Source organism: Cokeromyces recurvatus (genome assembly GCF_025118155.1).
Source record: "Cokeromyces recurvatus strain NRRL 2243 chromosome Unknown BX663scaffold_1, whole genome shotgun sequence".
In the NCBI taxonomy this organism is placed as follows: domain Eukaryota; kingdom Fungi; phylum Mucoromycota; class Mucoromycetes; order Mucorales; family Mucoraceae; genus Cokeromyces; species Cokeromyces recurvatus.
This window is the reverse complement of record NW_026251387.1, coordinates 1,919,645-1,940,659: the sequence shown is the minus strand read 5'-3', so window position 1 is coordinate 1,940,659 and position 21,015 is coordinate 1,919,645. Positions and strand designations below refer to the sequence as shown.

At 29.6% G+C, this 21,015-nt stretch overlaps 9 protein-coding genes across 9 annotated transcripts; 4 read left to right on the top strand and 5 right to left on the bottom strand.

Annotated features, from left to right (window-relative positions):
- Positions 1-2,217: 2,217 nt before the first annotated feature.
- On the bottom strand, positions 2,218-3,042 carry BX663DRAFT_482416 (triose-phosphate transporter family-domain-containing protein; the record flags this gene model as incomplete). The annotated part of the gene is made up of 3 exons (XM_051524426.1): positions 2,218-2,323; positions 2,382-2,529; positions 2,625-3,042. 3 exons carry the CDS (start codon positions 3,040-3,042, stop codon positions 2,218-2,220), a joined length of 672 nt encoding a protein of 223 aa, XP_051388190.1.
- A 631-nt stretch (positions 3,043-3,673) lies between these two features.
- On the top strand, positions 3,674-5,853 carry BX663DRAFT_528698 (uncharacterized protein; the record flags this gene model as incomplete). The annotated part of the gene is made up of 7 exons (XM_051530178.1): positions 3,674-3,716; positions 3,776-3,942; positions 4,026-4,124; positions 4,191-4,373; positions 4,456-4,524; positions 4,594-5,326; positions 5,390-5,853. The coding sequence occupies 7 exons, from the start codon at positions 3,674-3,676 to the stop codon at positions 5,851-5,853; spliced, it is 1,758 nt and encodes a 585-aa protein (XP_051388189.1).
- A 33-nt stretch (positions 5,854-5,886) lies between these two features.
- BX663DRAFT_425872 (PIG-X) lies at positions 5,887-6,555 on the bottom strand (the record flags this gene model as incomplete). Its single annotated transcript, XM_051522512.1, has 1 exon — positions 5,887-6,555. The coding sequence occupies one exon, from the start codon at positions 6,553-6,555 to the stop codon at positions 5,887-5,889; it is 669 nt and encodes a 222-aa protein (XP_051388188.1).
- A 377-nt stretch (positions 6,556-6,932) lies between these two features.
- On the top strand, positions 6,933-8,183 carry BX663DRAFT_493372 (prohibitin-1). The gene is made up of 4 exons (XM_051525352.1): positions 6,933-7,148; positions 7,209-7,630; positions 7,740-7,930; positions 7,990-8,183. Exons 1-4 carry the CDS (start codon positions 7,064-7,066, stop codon positions 8,120-8,122), a joined length of 831 nt encoding a protein of 276 aa, XP_051388187.1. The 5' UTR covers positions 6,933-7,063; the 3' UTR covers positions 8,123-8,183.
- Positions 8,184-9,092: 909 nt separating this feature from the next.
- BX663DRAFT_528695 (concanavalin A-like lectin/glucanase domain-containing protein) lies at positions 9,093-9,912 on the top strand (the record flags this gene model as incomplete). Its single annotated transcript, XM_051530177.1, has 3 exons — positions 9,093-9,244; positions 9,301-9,535; positions 9,637-9,912. The coding sequence occupies 3 exons, from the start codon at positions 9,093-9,095 to the stop codon at positions 9,910-9,912; spliced, it is 663 nt and encodes a 220-aa protein (XP_051388186.1).
- A 781-nt stretch (positions 9,913-10,693) lies between these two features.
- BX663DRAFT_493368 (major facilitator superfamily domain-containing protein) lies at positions 10,694-13,212 on the top strand. Its single transcript, XM_051525351.1, has 5 exons — positions 10,694-11,367; positions 11,438-11,679; positions 11,772-12,102; positions 12,190-12,487; positions 12,635-13,212. The coding sequence occupies exons 1-5, from the start codon at positions 10,921-10,923 to the stop codon at positions 13,066-13,068; spliced, it is 1,752 nt and encodes a 583-aa protein (XP_051388185.1). The 5' UTR covers positions 10,694-10,920; the 3' UTR covers positions 13,069-13,212.
- Positions 13,099-14,227, bottom strand: BX663DRAFT_493366 (thaumatin). The gene has a single exon (XM_051525350.1). The coding sequence runs from the start codon at positions 13,930-13,932 to the stop codon at positions 13,234-13,236; it is 699 nt and encodes a 232-aa protein (XP_051388184.1). The 5' UTR covers positions 13,933-14,227; the 3' UTR covers positions 13,099-13,233.
- A 48-nt stretch (positions 14,228-14,275) lies between these two features.
- BX663DRAFT_493362 (uncharacterized protein) lies at positions 14,276-17,160 on the bottom strand. The gene is made up of 4 exons (XM_051525349.1): positions 16,832-17,160; positions 15,507-16,713; positions 14,806-15,372; positions 14,276-14,722 (listed from the first exon to the last, which is right to left on the bottom strand). Exons 1-4 carry the CDS (start codon positions 17,140-17,142, stop codon positions 14,408-14,410), a joined length of 2,400 nt encoding a protein of 799 aa, XP_051388183.1. The 5' UTR covers positions 17,143-17,160; the 3' UTR covers positions 14,276-14,407.
- Positions 17,161-19,099: 1,939 nt separating this feature from the next.
- Positions 19,100-20,998, bottom strand: BX663DRAFT_528691 (uncharacterized protein; the record flags this gene model as incomplete). The annotated part of the gene is made up of 2 exons (XM_051530176.1): positions 19,100-19,898; positions 20,424-20,998. The coding sequence occupies 2 exons, from the start codon at positions 20,996-20,998 to the stop codon at positions 19,100-19,102; spliced, it is 1,374 nt and encodes a 457-aa protein (XP_051388182.1).
- Positions 20,999-21,015: the final 17 nt, after the last annotated feature.

Below are 21,015 nucleotides of genomic sequence, written 5' to 3'. Positions count from 1 at the left end.
TGATGATGACAGAGAAACAAAAAGGATAAAAAAAAGGTTTACTTTTTAGCTGTGTTACGTTACAGTAAGGATAGTTTCGGCTTTTCCTTCAATCGCTCTCTCTCTCTTTTCTTCTCCCTCCCCCCCTCTTCCCCTTAAAATTACATCCTGCTACTGCTTCCATGTATGGAATTTTTTTTTTCTTTTCACATATATGGCTTATCTTATATACATTTTATGTACGAATTACCATTCTCTATCCCCCTACCCCCTTAAAGCGCATATATATAATAGAAAAGGCTTGATTACAATGATTCTGTGGGAAACTTAATAGCCTTTTTTTTTTCTTTTTTTTTTCTTTTTTTTTTCTTTTTTTTTTTTACACAAAAAAAATCAGCAGCCACAAAAAAAAAAAATAAAACAGCTATTCTTTATCTATAAAATGTTACTTAATTGGTGATTTAATTATGATAGAAGGAATTGAATAACATACTACCAAAATGGTTTATACTCGTACGACATAGATCTCCATAAAAAATGAAACGCCATGACCATTGTCCCTTAATAACGGCTTCTTTGTTGATTGATATATTAAAAGTTAATTAGCTACCATGACAATAAGTTGATGTAGAATCAAACAGGTTGCACATACAGTATCAATAAGTCATACCCATACTTCATACTGATGGTTACTCTTTCAATGTATCACTTTCTTCTTTTCATCCCTTAATTTTGCATAATGAATCAAACAATAATAGTGCTCTACAACGGTTTAAAAGAAAAAAGAAATTAAGAGATGAATTGATATAAATATATATATATATATATTCATATGCATATACATATACATATATATTTAATACTCTTATGTAATTCTTATTCCATTATTTACAACATGTACTTTGAAAGAAAAGAAGATATACAAGTTTACATATATTTGCATTTAACTCTTCTTTGAACCGTACAACTATCGGGCGTGATTTCCGATATTTAGTTTGCAACTTAACTTGTGTAAAACACGAAGACTCTTAACATAGATCAATATAGTCTTGTAGTATCCATTTTTATACATTATGTGTACCTAGAAAAAAAGGGGGTTTTTGTTTTGTTTTGTTTTTTTTTTATTTTTTTTTGTTTTTTAGCAGCATAGCCGAAGTATTAAGATTAAAACCCTATAATAATTATTGTGTTAGCATGTGAGTGTTATAAGACTCATGGATCACTTTTTTTTTTATGTACATTAATAATTCTATCACGTTTCTGCAAGCAAGCGAGAGTATGTAACTTAACAAAATAAAATATGTAAGCTAAAACATGCTCTTTTTCAATATCTATAATACTAAAAAGTAATTATTTAGAATTTATACAGCAAAAAAGCTCGATTTATCAAACCTACTCGTCCTAAGTTGCTCATGGTATAATTATTTTAATTCTGGGGGGGGGGAGAAGTAATGGTGGTGGTGAAATAGTGCTGTATTCCCCCAAGAGTGATGAAATGAAGTAAATTATAATTCTGTCCCTTTTTATGATGTTTCGGCCCTGAAGAAAATTAAAAAAAAAATCACATCATCGAAGACTATAGATAATAGTTGACGTCAAACAATCTATTTAGTTATCATTACTGTTTTATAAAATTTTAGTATTATCGTAGATATGATTATGTTGCACCAAAAAAAAAGATGTATATTTAAAATTAAATCATCGTGCGTCATTTTGTATATTTAGTATTGATCATCATGTCTCTTTATTATTATTATTATTATTATTATTATTATTATTATTATTATTAAAAAAAAATGTAGTAAGTTATAATAATTTATTCATTACATAAAATAAGTCTGTCATGTTTACGTATACAGCACTCCTTGTCTTTCTTTCTCTTTATATATATGTATTATAAATTGTCATTAAGAATTTAAGTTTATGAAAATAGACATTAGAGTTAAACATGAAAACAATTTAAATACATATAAAAAAATGATGACCCTTAGTTTTTAAAAAATGAATACATTCAAAACAAATTGTTTTTGAAAGGAGAAGATTCTCTAGCTTTTTGTAGATGAATGCTATTCTGACTTTTGGGGAAAAAAAAAGACTGGCTTTCATGTTAACTTTGTAGATAATTTATTGTAAAACATAAAAAAAAGGACCTTATAAACTAATTGATATCTTTATTTCATATTAGTCTTTTTTTTTTTTTTGATAATAATAATATGCGTCTATTAAGTCATGGATCATCTATTCTAAATATCTTTTTTGTTTATCAGGGCATGCTTTATGACTATCCTTGCTCTGATGTTTATAATAATTGTAACCTATTATTCCCATAATCGAGATAAATAAACTAAAAGGAAAGAGTAAGAATCTCATATAATGTACATTAAAATAGATGATTGTTTTACCCTAAATAAGTCTTTAATGTTAAGACATCACCATAGATAATAACGGATAAACCAATTATAAAAATCTCTTTGCCGACACCAGCTACACTCAAAGTCACTGTATTTGTACCTTTGATCAAATAAAGCTCTGATAATGTCATGAGAAATGCTTTTTTTTTTGTTAAATTTAGTAAAATATATACATATTTATATATATATATGTATCATTTGAAAAGTAAAATCACTCGTATATTGTATTTTTACCTAATATCCCTCCTACAGACATAATTGATATAGATATAACTATTTCTTTAATCGTATGAATGGAATCGGTTGTAAAATCATGATGATAAAAGAAAGGTTGCTCTATATATAAGCTTAATGATAGCATTGTAATAAACATGACTGGACTCAAATGATACATAATTACAAGTGGACCATGATTGCTTATATTGCTATCCTTCAATAAAAATTGAGTTAAATTCCATCGTAAACCAGATGAAATTGCTGCAACTAAAACGAGAGTAAATCCTTGTAAATTAATATGTGGTTCTCCATCAATCGTTAATAGGACACCAAAGATAATACAAGTAATAATTGCAACTAGTCGTAATCTTGGTTTTTCAAAGCCAAATAAGAATGAAAACAGTAGAGTCCAGATAGGCGTACTTGATTTAATCATAGTATAAAAGGAAAGTGTAATTAAGGAAAGAGAAGCATTTGCACAAGCTATTTCTATAGCAGATGCTAAACTACAAGGAACCTATCATCATGTTATTATGCGTATTTTTTATTGTAGATTTATATATATACATATCTTTTATGTTGTGTCATATTATTATTATTACTTACAATCTTTTTAATGTATTCTTTTTTATTAATTGAATAATGTTGGTTCAATATAATTCTTGTGATAATAAAATGTGTTCCTGAATGGATTGCACTCATCAATATCGGAAAATTAAAGTTGGTTTTCCCCAATAATGTTTTATTGTAAATGGATAAAAGGATTGACAAAAGATACCATGAAAGTATATAACTAATATTATATCTCCATTCTGAGGATACTTGTTTTTGCATGTATGTATTTTATATAAAAAAGAAGAAAAAAAAAAAGCGTTACCAACGTAACTTATCCTTTCCCCTTTATTTTTTTTTTCCCTTTTTGTCACCTCATAATAATCAACAAAAATTCACGTGAGAGGAGGCAGCAGTCCAGTAGTCATTGATACTTTTATTATTCATGTAAATGTTGTGGGGGGAATACGAATCATTGTTTATTTTATAAATATATACACATATTACTTTTAAGAATGAGTTTTTGGTGGGGTCAGAGTGCCATCGACGAACTTGTTGGTAATTCAGCAATGACTCTTAATCACCAATGACATTACTAAAAATAGTTTATTAAATAGAAAAAGCGACTTCTGAGTTCCTTCCAGCTGGTCAGGTTGATCTAGCACTTCATCTCGAGATTAGTGATCACATAAGAAGCAAAAAAGTGACTGCAAAGGATGCTATGCGTTCTTTAAAGCAACGTCTACATCATAAAAATCCTAATGTTATATTAGCTACCCTTTCTGTAAGTTTGAATTTCTTTTTCTTTTATTTTTTTTTTGTCATAAAAAAAACAAAGGAGTTGATTCTTAATACTTTTTACTTTAGTTAGTTGATACTTGTGTAAAGAATAGTGGGCCTGCATTTGTAAAAGAAGTAGCTACTAGAGACTTTATGGAGGAAATGACTCATTTTCTAAGAATTCCTGTAAGCTTTTTCTCTTTTTATTAATTATATGATTGCATCTGATGATATGCCTGTCTTCTTTTATAGACTGGATGTAACCATGATGTAAAAGAAAAAGTATTATATCTTATTCAAGTTTGGGGGATTGCATCAAAAGGAAATAGCTCTCTTAGTTATATTTTTGGTACTTATCAACTTTTACGTGCTGAAGGTTATCGATTTCCACCAGTAACAGAAAAAATTGACCCTATATTACTCGAAACCGCAGTTGTAAGAATTATTTTGTACACATACATAGTGACTTTGGTTAACTCATCCCCTTTCCTCTCCCTCTTTTTTTTTTCTTTTTTAGGCTCCTGATTGGACAGACTCTGATTGTTGTGAACGCTGTAGAACTGCTTTTACTTTAACAAATAGAAAGGTAATTCTATTTAAAGATATACACGTCTATACATATATTTATTATTGTTAAACTTATGTAATATAATAGCATCATTGCCGACATTGTGGTCAAACATTCTGCCAGCAATGCTCGTCTAAAAGCCTTCCTTTACCTCATCTTGGAATGAATGATATTGTTCGTGTCTGTGATGGGTGCTATATTAAAGTTAAACTGGCCAAAGTTGCCGATAAGGTGACGGTACCTAAATTATTAGGGATCTCAAAACCAGCTTCAATCTCCTCTTCTTTAACTCCAAATTATACACCTTCAATTAAACATAAATTTGATTCAAACAACCCAGCTACTTCTAATAGTATTTCAAATACAATCAATAATTCTGTAGATAAACAGTTTGAGGATGATCTTAAAAAGGCTATTGAGTTATCATTGAAAGAATCTGAGCAACCTCAAAAGAAAGTGAGTTTTAACTATGATAATCACTTTACTTCTTCAGTCAATTATGAATCTAGCTTACTTGACACTACTAATAAAAAAAGTCAAGAAGAGGAAGAAGAAGATATTCATATTGCAGCTGCTATAGCTGCTTCACTTGAGGATATGAAGCTTTCGTCTAAAAGCCATCCTTATTCAACCATTCAACAAGATACTTTATCTATTACAGATATAGAGAATATACAAACATTTTCGACACTTATTCAACACATCTATTCAACAGGGAGTGATGCATCCAAGGATACTCAAATCAGTCATCTTTATTCTCAAATTGGTGCATATCAGCCAAAGTTAGTCGAAGCTTTAAACCAAGTTAGTCAAAAACATGGCAAGTATTTTAAATAGACATACTTATTCTTACAAAAAAAATCTTAATATATATGCTGTATAGATTTGTTTGTCGATATACACACAAAGTTAAATAAAGCTGTAAAGGCTTATGATAAATTAAACTATGCTACTACTCAGCATATAGCGAGAACATCTTATCCAACTTATTATATAAATCAAGCACAACAACAGCCGCAATTTTCCTCTACTATCTCTGCTAATTCCTTTTCCTCTTATCCTCCAGCATCTACATCATTTCCTCTTCAACAGCAACAAACTACTTATTCTCAACATTTACAAACACCCATTATTCAGCCTCACCAGCAGCAACAAGTGCCAATAACTCCAATATACCAACAACCTCAAGCGCCTAATCATTCATCATTGCCATATCCATATTCACAGCAACAAACCTGTGTTCCACAAGAAGAGTTGCAAACATTATATCATATACCTTCAACCGCTAATAATAAGGTATATTACAAGCAACAACCAGTTGATGAGGCTCCTTTAATCGAACTTTAAATAAATATTTATAATAATATACAATAAACCAATTTATTCTGATTTTCTTCTTTTTCCTTTTACTTCTGACCTTTTTCTTTTTTTTATAGATAAAAATATAGATTGAATGATCCATAAAGTACAGAAGATAACTATACTGAATGTTCCCCAAGTGACTAACTGAGAATCCTGTATTTTTCCAACAGGCACAAACAATGTGAGTGGCGCTGTATCATGAGTCAGCCTAATAAAAGTAATATCCTGTGTATGAGTAGGAGGTGGTAATAAGGGATATTGATCTGAGAGAGGTGGCCATGAGGCGTTTTGATTACCAAGAGCACAGGTCCAGCCTGCATAAGGTGCCTCAATTGTAATAAGTCGACTTGTAACTTTATTTGAAGGTTGCTGGTATCGAAGATGAAAAGGTAATTCCAACTGCAATTGACCAGTAGGTATTTCTTTTTGTCTTAAAAACACAATACTTCCACGAGTCTCTTTAATTTTCTCAAGAGGTAATTCGAGATCGTGTTCACCGAAAATAGTTGCCCTTCCAAGATGTCCTTCCAGATCCTTTAATTGGTAAGGATCAACAAAGACACTAGGTGGTAAAACATAAACAATATCGAGTTGACAGTTCTTTTTGTTTTCATCAAGATCTATTCTAGTTAATATTTTAGGATGCAGGCTATTTTCCTGGATAAGTTCTGAATGAATATTGACCATCTTTATGAATAATAATAATAATAATAATAATAATAATAATAATAATAATAATAAAAAAAAAAAAAAAAAAAAAAAAAAAAAAAAAAAACCAAAATTTTTCATGCTTACAAGTTTAGTTTAAAAAAAAATAATAAATAAATTGACTGCGCTTAAACATGCAACAAAAGATGTTATACATAGTATCCATCAAGATTAAAATAAAATAAAATAAAATAAAGAAAAAAGGTATCCTTAAAATAATCAAAAGATATATATTTATGGCTAAAGTCATACTATTTATTATAATTCCTTTTTTTTGTTTTTATTATTCTTTATTAAAGTAAAAAAAATAAAAAATAGTCAAGTCTACTGGAAATGATTTTGATTGGTTAAAATATGAAAAAGTTTCGACCTGCCCATGCTTTATCAACTTCAGCCCCCTCCACCCTATATAAAATTTTAAGAATAAGTTTCCCTTTTTTTTTTCCATTTATAAATTTATTATTATTATTATATACAAATATAAAACATGGCACAATTACTTGGAACAGTTGCTAAATGGGCAATTCCTGTTGGACTTGCTGTAGGTGGTGTACAATCAGCCATGTATGATGGTAAGTTAAGGTTGGGTACATTTCAAAATTGTTATTTTAATTAACAACATTATGACACAGTCCAGGGTGGTTACAGAGCTGTCATTTTCGATCGTATTCAAGGTGTGAAGCCCACCTCTATTGGTGAAGGCACTCACTTTTTGGTTCCTTGGCTTCAACGTGCTGTTTTATTTGATGTTCGTACTCGACCTCGTAACATTTCAACTACAACTGGTTCAAAAGATATGCAAATGGTTTCATTGACCCTTCGTGTATTACATCGTCCCGAAATTAAAAATTTGCCTCAAATCTATCAAAATTTGGGTCTTGATTATGATGAAAGAGTTTTACCTTCTATTGGTAACGAAGTTTTAAAAGCTGTTGTTGCTCAATTTGATGCTTCAGAATTAATTACTCAACGTGAAGTTGTATCTGCCAAGATTCGTGAGGAATTATATAAACGTGCTAAAGATTTCAATTTAGCTTTAGAAGATGTTTCTATTGTAAGTTTTTTTTTTTTTTATTATTAGTATTAGTTGGATTTATTTTATTTTTTATTTTTTTTTACTTTTTTTTTTTGAAAATATGCTTATAATCTCATATAATGTTTAGACACACATGACATTTGGTAAAGAATTCACTAATGCAGTAGAACAAAAACAAATCGCACAACAAGAAGCTGAACGTGCCAAGTTTGTTGTTGAACGTGCTGAACAAGAAAAGCAAGCAGCTATTATTCGTGCTGAAGGTGATTCAGAAGCTGCAGAAATGATTTCATCAGCACTATCAAAGGCTGGCGATGGGTAAATAGATATTTTTTATTGACTTGGAGTAAGTTATTAATCAATCCAATTGTATATAGTTTTATTGCTTTCCGTAGAATTGAAGCTAGTAAAGAAATTGCTCAAACTCTTTCACAGAATCCTCATGTTACTTATTTGCCTAATAATGGTCAAGGTGGCAGTAACATGCTTCTTGGTCTTAACACTCGTTAAAATAAAATAAAATAAAAAAACATAAAAAAAAGGGGGAAAACATAGTGGTAATAATAATAATAATAATAAACTTATATATTTGATATCTTTGGACATATTCCTTGTTGCATAGTAATAAAGCGAGCATTTAAAATTAGATTTATATTGTTTTATTTAATAAAAGACTACTTGGTTATAAAACGACTGATTATGTAATATAAGTTATTATTTCTGGGTTTCCTTGCATTTGCAAATTTCTTCATCTTTTAAACCAGCCAAGGCCTGTTCAATATGTTTACCACAGCCTTTTATATACATAAATAAATAAGTAAATTTATTTAGTATTCATATTTATTCTTTTTATTTAATTTTACCAGCCCAAGTATATTTTCCACAGTCAGGACAAGTTACTCGCATACACATTTTATATATTTATTTATTAAAAGAAAAGAAAAAGACTACTTATTTTTTTTTTCTTTTAAAAGAGTTTGAATTGAGTTTGAATTGCTTACGTGGCTTTACGTAGTCAATTCAACTTAATCGGGAAATTCATTAGAAAAGTGGGGAACAAGGCAAAATTATGCAAATTATTCTTATATAATTCATTTAATAATGACTTGAACAGCAATACAGTACTTTTTTTTTTTAAGAAACATGCATATCAAAGGAAAAAAAAAAAAGAAAGACAAGTTTTAGAGCCTTTCTTGTTTCTTTTCTTTTCCTTTTTTCTCTTTAAAAATAAAGAAAAAAAATGATATTCAATTGGGTTATTTTAGTTTTCATCGTTTGTAGCAATGGTTGTATAAACTTAATTTACGCAATAAAAAATAATGATTCAACAAGGTCAAGTAAAAAAGCAGTCAATTTAAATGACTCAATAGTCTGTGATTGTGGATTTGAAGACGAAAATCATAAAGTTTGGACACATATTTGGTTTGCTGATTATGGTGTCTATAAATCAAATTTATTGTATGATTCTCATTATTTAATAATGGACTATACAGTGGGTCCAAAGCATAAAGGATCCCTTCAACGTGTATTTTCACGTAATAATGTTAAAGTGAATGAAGATGGAGGTATCACTTTATCAGTAAATAAAAATTCAAATGGAAGATACACTTCTGCAGCCATAGGAACTAAAAGGTAAAATAATAATCATCATTATATCATGATTTTAGTCAATAATAACAAAAAAAAAGAAATGATTTCTTATATGGCACTTATCGAGCACGTATGAAAATGACAAATGTTACTGGAACTGTAGCTGCCTTTTTCTTTTACCGTAATGATTCAAGTGAAATTGATATTGAATCATTGAGTAGATTTACAAATCCTTACAAGTCTTATTTTGCTGTTCAACCTCAAATTTATGTTAAGGGTATAGCTTCACCTTTAACAAGTGAAAAACATGATCTAGAATTTAACCCGACTGAGGTAATAAATTATGTAATTTTTTTCTTACTGAAGGGTTTCAGTTATTTTTTTTTTTTTTTTTTTTTTGTTTGTTTGTTAACTTCTTTATTATTGATTGTTAGGATTATCATGAATATAGATTTGATTGGCTCCCAGGATCAGTTCAATTTTATATTGATGATTTACTTGTACGTGAAATGACAACACATATTCCTAATACGCCTGGAAGAATTATATTAAATCATTGGACTGATGGCAACCCTAACTTTAGTGGTGGGCCACCTACGGAAAATGCTGATTTGAAGGTTTCACACCTTAATTTGTTTTTTAATTCCTCCGAAACAAATTTCCCTCTACCTTGTCAACATTCAAAGACGCCTTGTCTCGTCACAGGTTAGAATGACATTAATTTTTAAATCATGTATAATACCTATTATTTACATATTTATTATTTAAAAGATATCATGAATAGACGTCTATTACCTAGTACACATGTAATATCGAAAGGTCTATCTATTATGTCATCATCAAATAGTTTATTTATGATTCTTTTATTGAATTTGCTATTAATACACTACTACTATGACTATGACTAAGAAAAAAAAAATTTTTTTCCCCGAAACCATAATCATCGTTACTATAGATCAAGCATTATTATTGGGCTACTATTTGACATAATTAAGTAATAAATAACAATATATCTCAGCTATGACAATGTAAAATAAAATAAAAATAAATAAATAAATAAAAAATAAAAAAATAAAATAAAAATATAGTAGATATTTTTTTTGAAGTATTTTGTTTAGAGACAGAGATATTGGCGTTTATATAAAATATACAAATGTATGTATTTTTTTTTCATTTTTTTTATTATGTAATCTGATCAATAAGTGTGGCTTTGATTTTGTCATTTTAATGCATCTTTTTTTTTTTTTTTTTTTTTTTGTTAATTTTTTTTTTCTGCTATTGAATTCTTTACCGTCAAAAGATAACCCGGATCGATTATCCTGCGCTTTTATCCCGAAATATTTTCTTTTAACCCTGAATAGCTCGGAGCGGAATTAAGCTTCGACAGATCAGAAAAAAAAAAAAGAAGGGTTATAAGGGAAAATTCTGTTTTATATTTAGATTTATTTATATATTTATATACAGATATTATATTTATATATGTATATTTTTATATATATATGTATATATATTTTTGTCTGTATACACATATATACAAATCTTTATTATTAATTCTTTGATTCTCTTTCTTTTATTTTATAATAATCAAGAAAAGAATAATTTACATTCATAACAGATAATAATAAAAGACAATGTATCCTTGTCTCCATAATCAAAATTAATTACAAAGAAAACACAAACAAGCAAACAAACAAACAAACAAACTAACGAACTGAACAATGAATAAGAACATCAGATCAGAAGGAAATAAGGATTATGCCAATAATAGTAACGTTGATCTCCCAGGGCAATCTTCTGAGGATACTCATTCTATCAATACTACCTCTACAAAAGGTCATCATCATGGGTCACATTCCTTTAAAGAAGATCATAATGACAGTCGATCTTCTACTATTGTGCATCGTAATGAAAATCATCAACGAGGTTTTATCAAGACATGGTTTTCCGGTTTATTAGGTGATATCTATGCTGAAGATAATCCAAGAGAGTATTCTACTATGAAAAAGAATATTATTATCTTTATAGTAGCTCTTAGTGGTATCAGTGGTCCCATTGGTAGTATGCTCTATATGCCTGGTCTAACCGATGTCTCTAAAGATTTACATGCCTCTTTACCTGCTATTAATGCTACTGTTGCTGCTTACGTTGCGCTTATGGGTATTGCTGTAAATGTCTTTTTTTTTAAAAAAAAATGATAATAATAATAATATATAATCTCCTATTTTTTTTTCATAGCCATTATTCTGGGCTAGTATGAGTGATACATATGGAAGAAAGCCCATGTATATCTTTAGTCTGATCATTAGTCTCGTTGCTGCTATCTTATGTGCTATATCAAGTAATATTGGTATGTTAATTGCTTTTCGTGCTATTCAAGCTTGTGGTTCAGGTGCAGGACAAACATTAGGTGCAGGCGTCATTGCTGATACCTTTGATGTCGCAAATCGGGGTCGAGCTTATGGTATATTTTATATTGGGTAAAAAAAAAAAAAAAAAAAAAAAAAAAAAAAAAAAAAATTAATTACATAATCAACTCATCCTGTGCTATTTTCTTTTTTTTTTTGCGTAGTCCATTATTAGGCCCTGTTATTGGTCCCACTATTGGTGGTATTCTTTGTCAATACTTGGGCTGGAGATCATCCTTTTATTTCTTAGCCATCCTAGCTGGTGTTTTATTATTAATGGTAACATTTCTCTTACCAGAAACACTTCGTAAGAAGCATGATTCAGAAGATTGTTATGATCAAGATATTATTGGCAAAAAGAAACAACAAGAAAGATTCAAAGCATTAAAGAATCTTCAAAAAGCGTTTGCCCCCATGTTAGTTATGGTAGGTGACCCTACCGTTTGTGTTATTACATTTTATAATACTATCATCTTTGCGTGTCTTTATTTTCTTGTAAGTTGAATATAATCCTATCATATTCTTTATGTTAATTATTAACTGAATTATCCTTTATATATATATATATTCATATGTTAATAGACGCCTACAATTACTGAAACGTTCGAAAGGCTTTATAACTATACATCTTTAGAAGTAGGTCTTTGCTATCTTGCTTTTGGTGTTGGCTTAATGTGTGGCTCTGTCCTTAGTGGTCAATATGCAGATTTTATTGTTAGACGACTTCGTAAATCAAGAGGACCTGAGAATGTTTACCCAGAGTTAAGACTAAGAGCTGCTTATCCTGCATTTATTTTGATTCCTGCTGGTTATTTAATTTATGGTTGGACTACACATAAAGGCATTGGTGTTTATGCTCCATTAATCGGTCTTTTTATTTGTAAATAATCTACTTATAAATATGATGGTGTCTCATTTTATTTATATAACAAAAAAAAAAAAAAAAAAAAAAAAAAAAAAAAGAAAGAAAAGAAAAAAAAAATTGACCTTTTTTTTTATTGTTATTATTATTCATAATTTAAATTAGATGCCTTGGGACAAATGTCTGCTTTTACACCCACTTCAGTATACTTAGTTGACTCAAAGCCAGGAAGGTCCGCTACAGCAGTTGCTATTAATAATTGTGTCCGTTCGATTGTAGCTGCAGTGACGACTATCTTCTCTAGTTCATGTCTTAATGCTATTGGCCCTGGTATTCTATATACAATTTTAGCGGCTATCAATGTTGCTAACTGTGTGACGTTGTTGATTGTGATGGTGTTTGGTAAAGGCTGGAGAACAGCCTTTGAAAAGAGAACTGGTGGTGAGGTTCCTACTACAACTTCTGAATCACAAGATCCTAGTAGTAAAGAGAAAATAGTTGATGAATCTAGCTTGGATACAGCAAACAAAGAAAAGACGAATAGCAATGAATATGATGAAGAACTTGCTATTGTTCATTCAAGAATGAGCCAGATTTAAATTTTTATTATTTTATTATATCTCATTTTATTTTATTTTTTATAGTACTATTTAATAACTAATATAATTATATCTGTATATTTTTATTATTATTATTATTATTATTATGGTAATAATAATAAACATAGTTTAAGGATGATTACCTGTATATATAATAAAAGTTTACTAACAAAAAGTAATCGTATAACCATTTGCTTCACATGAATAAGTCGATTTTTGATCATCATATGCAAAACTATAAGCATCTGGACATCTCTGCTTTACATCAGCAGCCTGAGCATTCTGTTTGCATGTTTCAGGCGTATTATAATTTCCTGTACAACAATCCTGTGGGGAGCCTGTTTTAGAACAAGCACTCATACAAGATACGACACTCCCTGTTGCATCCGTCACTGCATACTCTGGGGGGCAAGAGGATAGACTACAGATTGGAGACCCACATTCATAACCATCTGGTTTAGAACCACCACTAGGAGAAATGGAGAGAGGCATATTGTAACCATCAACAAGACTGATATCATAAAAATCTTTACCACCTGTTCCTTTAAAGAAAAACTCTGCTAAACTAGCAGGATTTACCGCGCCTGGTACGCCACAGTTCTGAGCGTCCTTACCCGCAGAGCCAGAGCAATGATAACGTGCCCAAACGCGTCCTCCCCAACTATCCGGCTTGCTAAAACTGTTGCTTGCTGAAGGAGTCAAATCAAAGCTTAGTTCAGGAAATGAGCTACTGATACCATTCGTAAGGACACCCACTGTTATAACACTAGCACAATTGTTTTTGACAAGAATAGGTTTGTCGGCTTGTAAAAAGGAAAAGATGAAAATATAAATAATTAGCAATTTGAGAAGAATATAACCCATTCTAAACCATTCAAAATTATATAAAATAAGAAGAAGAAGAAAACAACTAATTTTTTTTTTGTAATTCAAGCATTATAGAAGCTAGAGGGCGGGGTGGAGGAAGTGAAGGGAGAAGAAAGTTTGGTAATAGTAAACTAATAATTAAAAGGGAAAACTTTTTTGGTTGGCTGATCTGGAGGAATACTTCCAAGGGTTTAATATCATCTATCCTTTCAACAACATGCTACGTGTAAGAAAAAACCCTGAAAAAACCCAAATATTTTAAGCCCCGTTAAAAATAGATGTCAAATAAAAGAAAAATTATGTAATTTATTCATGTATTCTGAAACATACTACAAGACATGTGGGAAAAAAAAAAGTGTGGTATAATATGACTACTTTTAGAAAAAGAGGTACGCTACTGATTAATATCGATATAAAGTCATTAATAAAATATTTGAAAAAACGGGAAAAAACATTGAAAAAACTTTTATTATCATTCATGTAGGTAATCGCTCTTTCCAAACTTATCTCGTAAGGCACTGTCTGTGTAACATGAAAAAATGCTCCAGCCTCCATCTGCATTTGAATCATCTAACAAAGCTTCGTCAATGATGGTCTGATGTACAAAAACATCTTTAGAAGAATCAATTTGATGCATTTCTATAAATTGCATCATGTCATTTTCAAGTTGGCTTTCATCAAAGGACTTTCGCGTAGGTGTTGTTTGATAGAGTTGTAAGAGTAAAATTAAATAAGCACGACTTACATATATTAATGCTGGTGATCTGCCGATTTGTGATACATTTGACTATGACAAAAAAAAAAATCAGTATTTAATTTTTTTTTTTTTTTTTTTTTTTTTTTTGAAGCGCGTGTAAAATAACTACTTACACTGAAAATATATTTTGCACTCATAAAATGATATAAATAAGGTCTAAAAAAGCAATCAAATCCTTCTTCAGATTGTAAAGATACTTTAAACCAATTTTGAAATAATTGTACAATAGCAACCGCTGCTTGTGAAGTATGTAAAATAGCCTCTATCTCATCTCTTGTTAAAGGCTTATCACCTTTATAATTAGCAGAGGGTAATAATGATCTATATATAGTAATCCAACATTGGCAATAGTCTAATAATGTACAAAAATAGCTTCTTCTTGCCCAAATAGATGTATTAGGGGGAAATGAGACTTCTTTTCTAAATTGTGATTGTTTAGAAAGCGTGTTATTATAATATCTCCATAGTTTTTCTCGAAATCGATTTACAAGTATGCGAGGCTCTATTTTATGAGATTCTTCTGAAATAGATGCTGCTATCATTCTGATTTCTATTATGTTGATGGCAAACGTAGTTTGGTCCATTTCTATTTGATTAAATTCTGGTAATGGAATTGGTAATTCAATAGAAATATCATTTAATTTGAAGGTGGATAACTGATCATGAAATAGTTGAGAAACCTATGAAAAAAACAAAAAAAAACAAATCAAACAATCAATATATATATATAAATGTATATAAATGTGTAATATGTATAATATGTATGTATATGAGATTTATATCTTTAGTACATATGTATTATACGCTGTAGTACCATGTTATCATAAAACCAAACAGTCCAAAATACTCGTTTTGATTGTTCTCTTTCGAACGCTGATTTACATGACATATAACCTTCAGGGCAGTGTAGATTTAATATATAACACATACGAATTGCAATACCAAGATGCAAGAAAGCACGTCTTACTCTTCCTAAATCTAAATCATAAGTAATAAGGAATATACGTTGATGAATATTAGATAAATTTGCAGGTTCATCAATATCTAACAGGTCGTGTGAGTGGTTGTAAAATTTATTTCCTAGTTCTCCGAAATCTTGAATTTGTACAAGTTGAGGATGATATATACAGCAGTGTGGTACCGAATGTGAAAGGACAGAAGAGAGAACAATTGACTTTAACTGTCCCTCCTGATAATATTTTTCGAATCGACAAGGACTGACCAACGTAGGAAATCCACATTGATGATGTTGATGAATTAAGCGTGTCATGACATTTAGTTCTAAATATTGTTCATTCAAATTTATTGGTTCGGTAGAACCTTTCGAATTAGTTGCTGATTTAGAGTAACGATTTAGACTTTCAAATAATGTAAATATATGTTCCTTTTTGTTTGCAGTTGATTGTTGGTCTAGTTCTAGTTTTAGTGAAGATGAGTATTCAAATTCAATTTTATGATCATTTTGTTGCACAGATGAACAATTTAATTCTTTTAATGTCAATTGCTGTGAGATAAAAGTCTTATTACTCGGTTGTTTATATAGAGTATGACCTTTTAAATTGTAAAGAGCATTTACAGTATTTTTCAAAGCCTCGCTAAGGTCATCAAAGCTTTTGATGTTCGTAAATATAGATCTCATTCCATCTGTATTCTCGATAACAGGCCAGCCTGTCTCAATAGCCCAATCATATACACTACTATTGGTTTCGATTGTGGCTTTTGATGGCGATAACAGTACTTGAGAGTCTTGTTGTTCATTGGGCTCATACAAAATAGGGAGCTGTGTGACAAAAGGGTGTTGCACATGTCTATTATAAGGAGTTATGGAACGATGTTCTTGTTCAAGATGAGTAACAAATGAGGTGAGCCGACTAACCTGGTTTTCTAAATCATCTAATCTTTGTCTCATTGAAGTACTATCGACTCTTAGAGCATGATTGCTATATGTACAGTTATAACGGTCTTTACATTGTCCGCAAATAGGTTTTACTCGATCACAACCAACTCTTCTTTCTCGACATCTGATTAAATATATTAATAAATGTTTAACAAATATAAATATTTATATATGATGTGTTTTTTTTTTTTTTTTTTTTTTTTTTTTTTTTTTTTTTTTTTTTTTTTTTTTTTTTTTTTTACTTATCACATGCATAGCCTGTGTGTTGTCGTTTCTTCTTTTTAGGCTGACTATCATCCTTTGACTTTTCTAGTTGAAACTTATTGATTTGAATAGGAGATGTAATGGTAGAGGAAGATGATGATGTTGATGAAGGACTTGATATGCTTATTTGATGAGACGTGTGTTGTTGCTCTTTGTTATTATAAAATAGAGTCGTGTATGATTGAGTATGCTTATTACTAGTCGTTGTTGATTTATTAATCTTTGGATATTGAATATAAACAAATGGTCGAGCAGATTTTTGAACTGAAGTATTATTGTCAAAATGCATAATTGAAATACTTACAACTTATTATAAAAGAAAAGAAAGAAAGAAAGAAAGAAAAAAGAGGGTTTTTTTTTAACTGTTTAAACTCATGTCTGTGTAACTTTAATCGAAAGTACATGTAAAGTTACAATTTATCTATAACATGTCTTTGAGCAAGCTCAATACTAGAATATATATAACCAGCCTTTATATGTGCTGATAAATAGTATTGAATAAAAGAAAAAGAGGAGGGGTTACTGTTATTACTTAGAAATATATAGCATATAACAGGTTAGTTTAATTTAGTACACTTTTTCTTTATATATACTATTTTGAAAATACACACTAATATATATAGATGGGACGATGTATTATTATATATATATTTCAAGCCACTATGCCTGTTAAACATATCTAAACTATTAATAATTTTGATATCACTTTGCAAATAATACTACAGGTGTAGTTTCTTTTGCAAGAATGAGGTCTACACGAAAACAAATTAGAATCTTTTCTTCACATAATAAAACATTTACTCTTAAAATCGAATTGTATCTATTTCTTTTAATAAAAGGGGAAACATAAATAAAGAGCTATTTTGTCAGTATTATTAATGTATTTGTATTGTTCATCTTTGAGATAAGTACCCAAAAAAAAAAAAAAAAAAAAAAAAAAAAAAAAAAAAAAGAGAGAGAGAGAGAGAGAGACAGAGGAAAGATATAATATAAAGTATTCAATAATACTAGATGCGGTCAAAAGCTTTGGAAAACATGCTTCTTCCTCCAAATATAAGTTATTTGACTACTTCACTTTTTGTATAAAATTAAAGCCAATTGAATTTGATCGTATTAATCTATCTGAAACAGTATGTCGAAGGGGATAATTATAAAATATATATTTGATAGTGTACATAAGAAAATCTTAAGAAGACCCTATTATTATTTTGCATAATAAATAGAAACAAATCTTCTTGTAAAGGAATACACCACACATTTATTAATAATCTATTCTAAGGTGTTCTGTCATGTTGATTAGAGGATATGCTAACGAAGAATACATTTTATTTCCAATCAAGCCAGCCAAGGGTTATTGCATATGTAATAGATTCTAAATTCGTATTTTTTTTTCCTTTTATGCAATACCAATTGACAGACACAGTAGCTATCGAAAAAATCGGCCATTCATATGAATAGTTTCAGATTCCAATAATGTAACTGATTCACGAATATTTGGGCTTTGACTAATTTTTTTTTTTTTTTTTTTTTTTTTTTTTTCGCCAGTTTACTGAGCTGTAAAACCTACATATTTTGTACATTATAGATACTGCTCATCTTCTAAATTCATGTCATTCTTCCTCTTGGAACTAGTTTTAAACTTTAGATAACTTACTACAGCGCTTGAAAATATACTATGTATATATATAATCATAATCATAATCATAATATATACATTAGTATGAAGTGTTCTGTAATGTTCATGTGAAAAGCTGATAATTAGTATATGAGTAAAGATTACTTTTTCCTTTTTTTTTAAAAAAAAATATCCTCCTGTTATTAGAAATAGGCAGAGGAGAAATAATTATAATGCAAACGATAATAATTTAAAAAAGAAGTATTAATTCAATCACTGCAAAAGCACGAATCATTTTTAGAACTTTGCATATTGGAAAGTGGTTGTATTGTATAGCCAGGAAAGTGTCTTACTATATAAATATATATTTGTATGCATAGGTATTATATAATAGTACATGAAAATGTACATATAGAAAAGAATTAGTTCCAATAAATGTGTAAGTTTTAGAATAATGTCTTACAAATAGTTCCTATATTAGATCGAATTTATAGTTGAATGCATGCAGGAAAAAAAAAATACACGTTAAGGAATTACATAATCAATCATTTTTTAAATGAAATTTATTTCTCGATTCTATATACACAATTATACAAGATGTGCCAATATTTTTTTTTCTTATACACATAATTTATATGTTGTATGCATTTGCCAACATTGACTTTAGAGAATGAACCGAGTGAGGTAAAGAAGAGTCAGCAGCATTTGAAAAAGTAGCAAGTAAAAATTCTCTATTTGTTTTCCAATGAGAAGAACATAATTTGTATTCAATTGGAATCCATATTTCATGATCATATCGAATGATACGATAGCGAGTAATATAGGACTGATAATAAATCCCACCACAAAAGGAGCAGGCATTAGGATTCATTAAATAGTTTAGCATAGGTTTTGGAAGAGATTGAAGTCTTTTAGTAAACTTTACTTTTCTCCTCTGTATTTGCTTCTTATTCTTTTTGTTTGCTAAAAGATCAGATAAAATAGGATACATGATCTGTCTTGCACATGTTTCGAAAAGACTGAAGGGATTCTGAACGATAAGTTGATAGACCTTTTCTGATCTATCTAATAAATGTATACACTCATTTATGTTGATCTTTATCTTCATCATCGTCATTAGTTCAGCTGGAATAAAATTAATATTGGTTTTTGATATGTCCAGTGTTTCGAGACTACGAAGCTGAACTAAGCTAGAAGGCAATTCAATCAAAGGATTAAATGATATATTCAACTGTGTTAAACGCTTTAGTTTGCAAACTTCCTCTGGCACAAAAGTAAGTAGATTATTTGATAGATTCAAATTAGTTAAGTTTACTAGATAGTTTATTACTGGTGGCAGTTTGGTCAATTCGTTATTAGACAAATTAAGCATCGAAAGACGGTTTAGAAAGGCAACATCACTAGGAAAAGAAGACAATCCAAAGTGTTGACTAAAGAAAAGAAATTATTAAGTAATATCTTTATAATTAGAATACTTACAAATTGAGAACTTTTGGTGCTGAGGATGTGTTTGTAGTACTATATGCGTATAGTATTGGGGTTTTAGGAATTCGTCTTGATTGCGACTGAGTCTTTTGATCATTTTTAGGCGAGGAAGGATGCTCTCGAAAAAGATTTTTATAATATGTTTCATCAACATAAATAAGATCCTTCACCAGACTGGTAGGAGAAAACAAAGAATGTAATGGCAATTGAGTATTTAACTTAAACAATTTTCGAGAAGCAGTATCAACAGTCATACGGGATTGATATCAAGTATTTTATGTAAGATTAAGTGTATATTTAAGGTGAATAAGATAAAGAGGTATTAAAAAAGAAAAAAAAAAGAGAGAAAGAGAAAAGAAAAGGGAACGAGTATTTATATCGAAATAATTTGAAGTAAAATGATGATTATAATAAAATATGATAAAGTTGCCTGTTTGCATATTTTTAACTCACCCCCTTAATTTCGTTACAAAGGGTTTTCGGACCATTTAAGATCATCTTTCCATTTACTGATGACCTCAATCTTATTAACTCGACCAAAACGAAAAGCATGTTGAACCAACTTTAAACGAATCTGTGAATTTAAACCTGTCAAATAGCCAATTTTTCCTTCACCCTTTTCATATTTTAAAGCAACCGTTCCCATAATATTTCCATTTCTTTCCATCATCCATGCATTGCTTTTTCCATTATTTTGAATATGACTTAATTCAGTTGCCATTCTTTCTGATATTCTTTTTAATTCATCATTGTATTCTTGGCAGATCCATTTATACCATACTACACCTATACCAGCACTCCATAATAACATCTCTATTATCATTAATGTTGTTTTTTTAATAGTAATCGAAAGATTCAAAAATTGCGTTAAATGAATGCTCAAGATGCCGACCATTCCTGCCTGCCAAGTTCGTTTTGCAACTGTTCGTTGTTTCAAGGCACGTATAACCCGGTTTGTTCTTTTCTTTGATTCTATATCAATATAAAACTTTTTGAATTTGTCTTGGTCGTTGGGAGTATATTCACGTATAATTGTATCCTTCATTATTACTTTCCCTTATT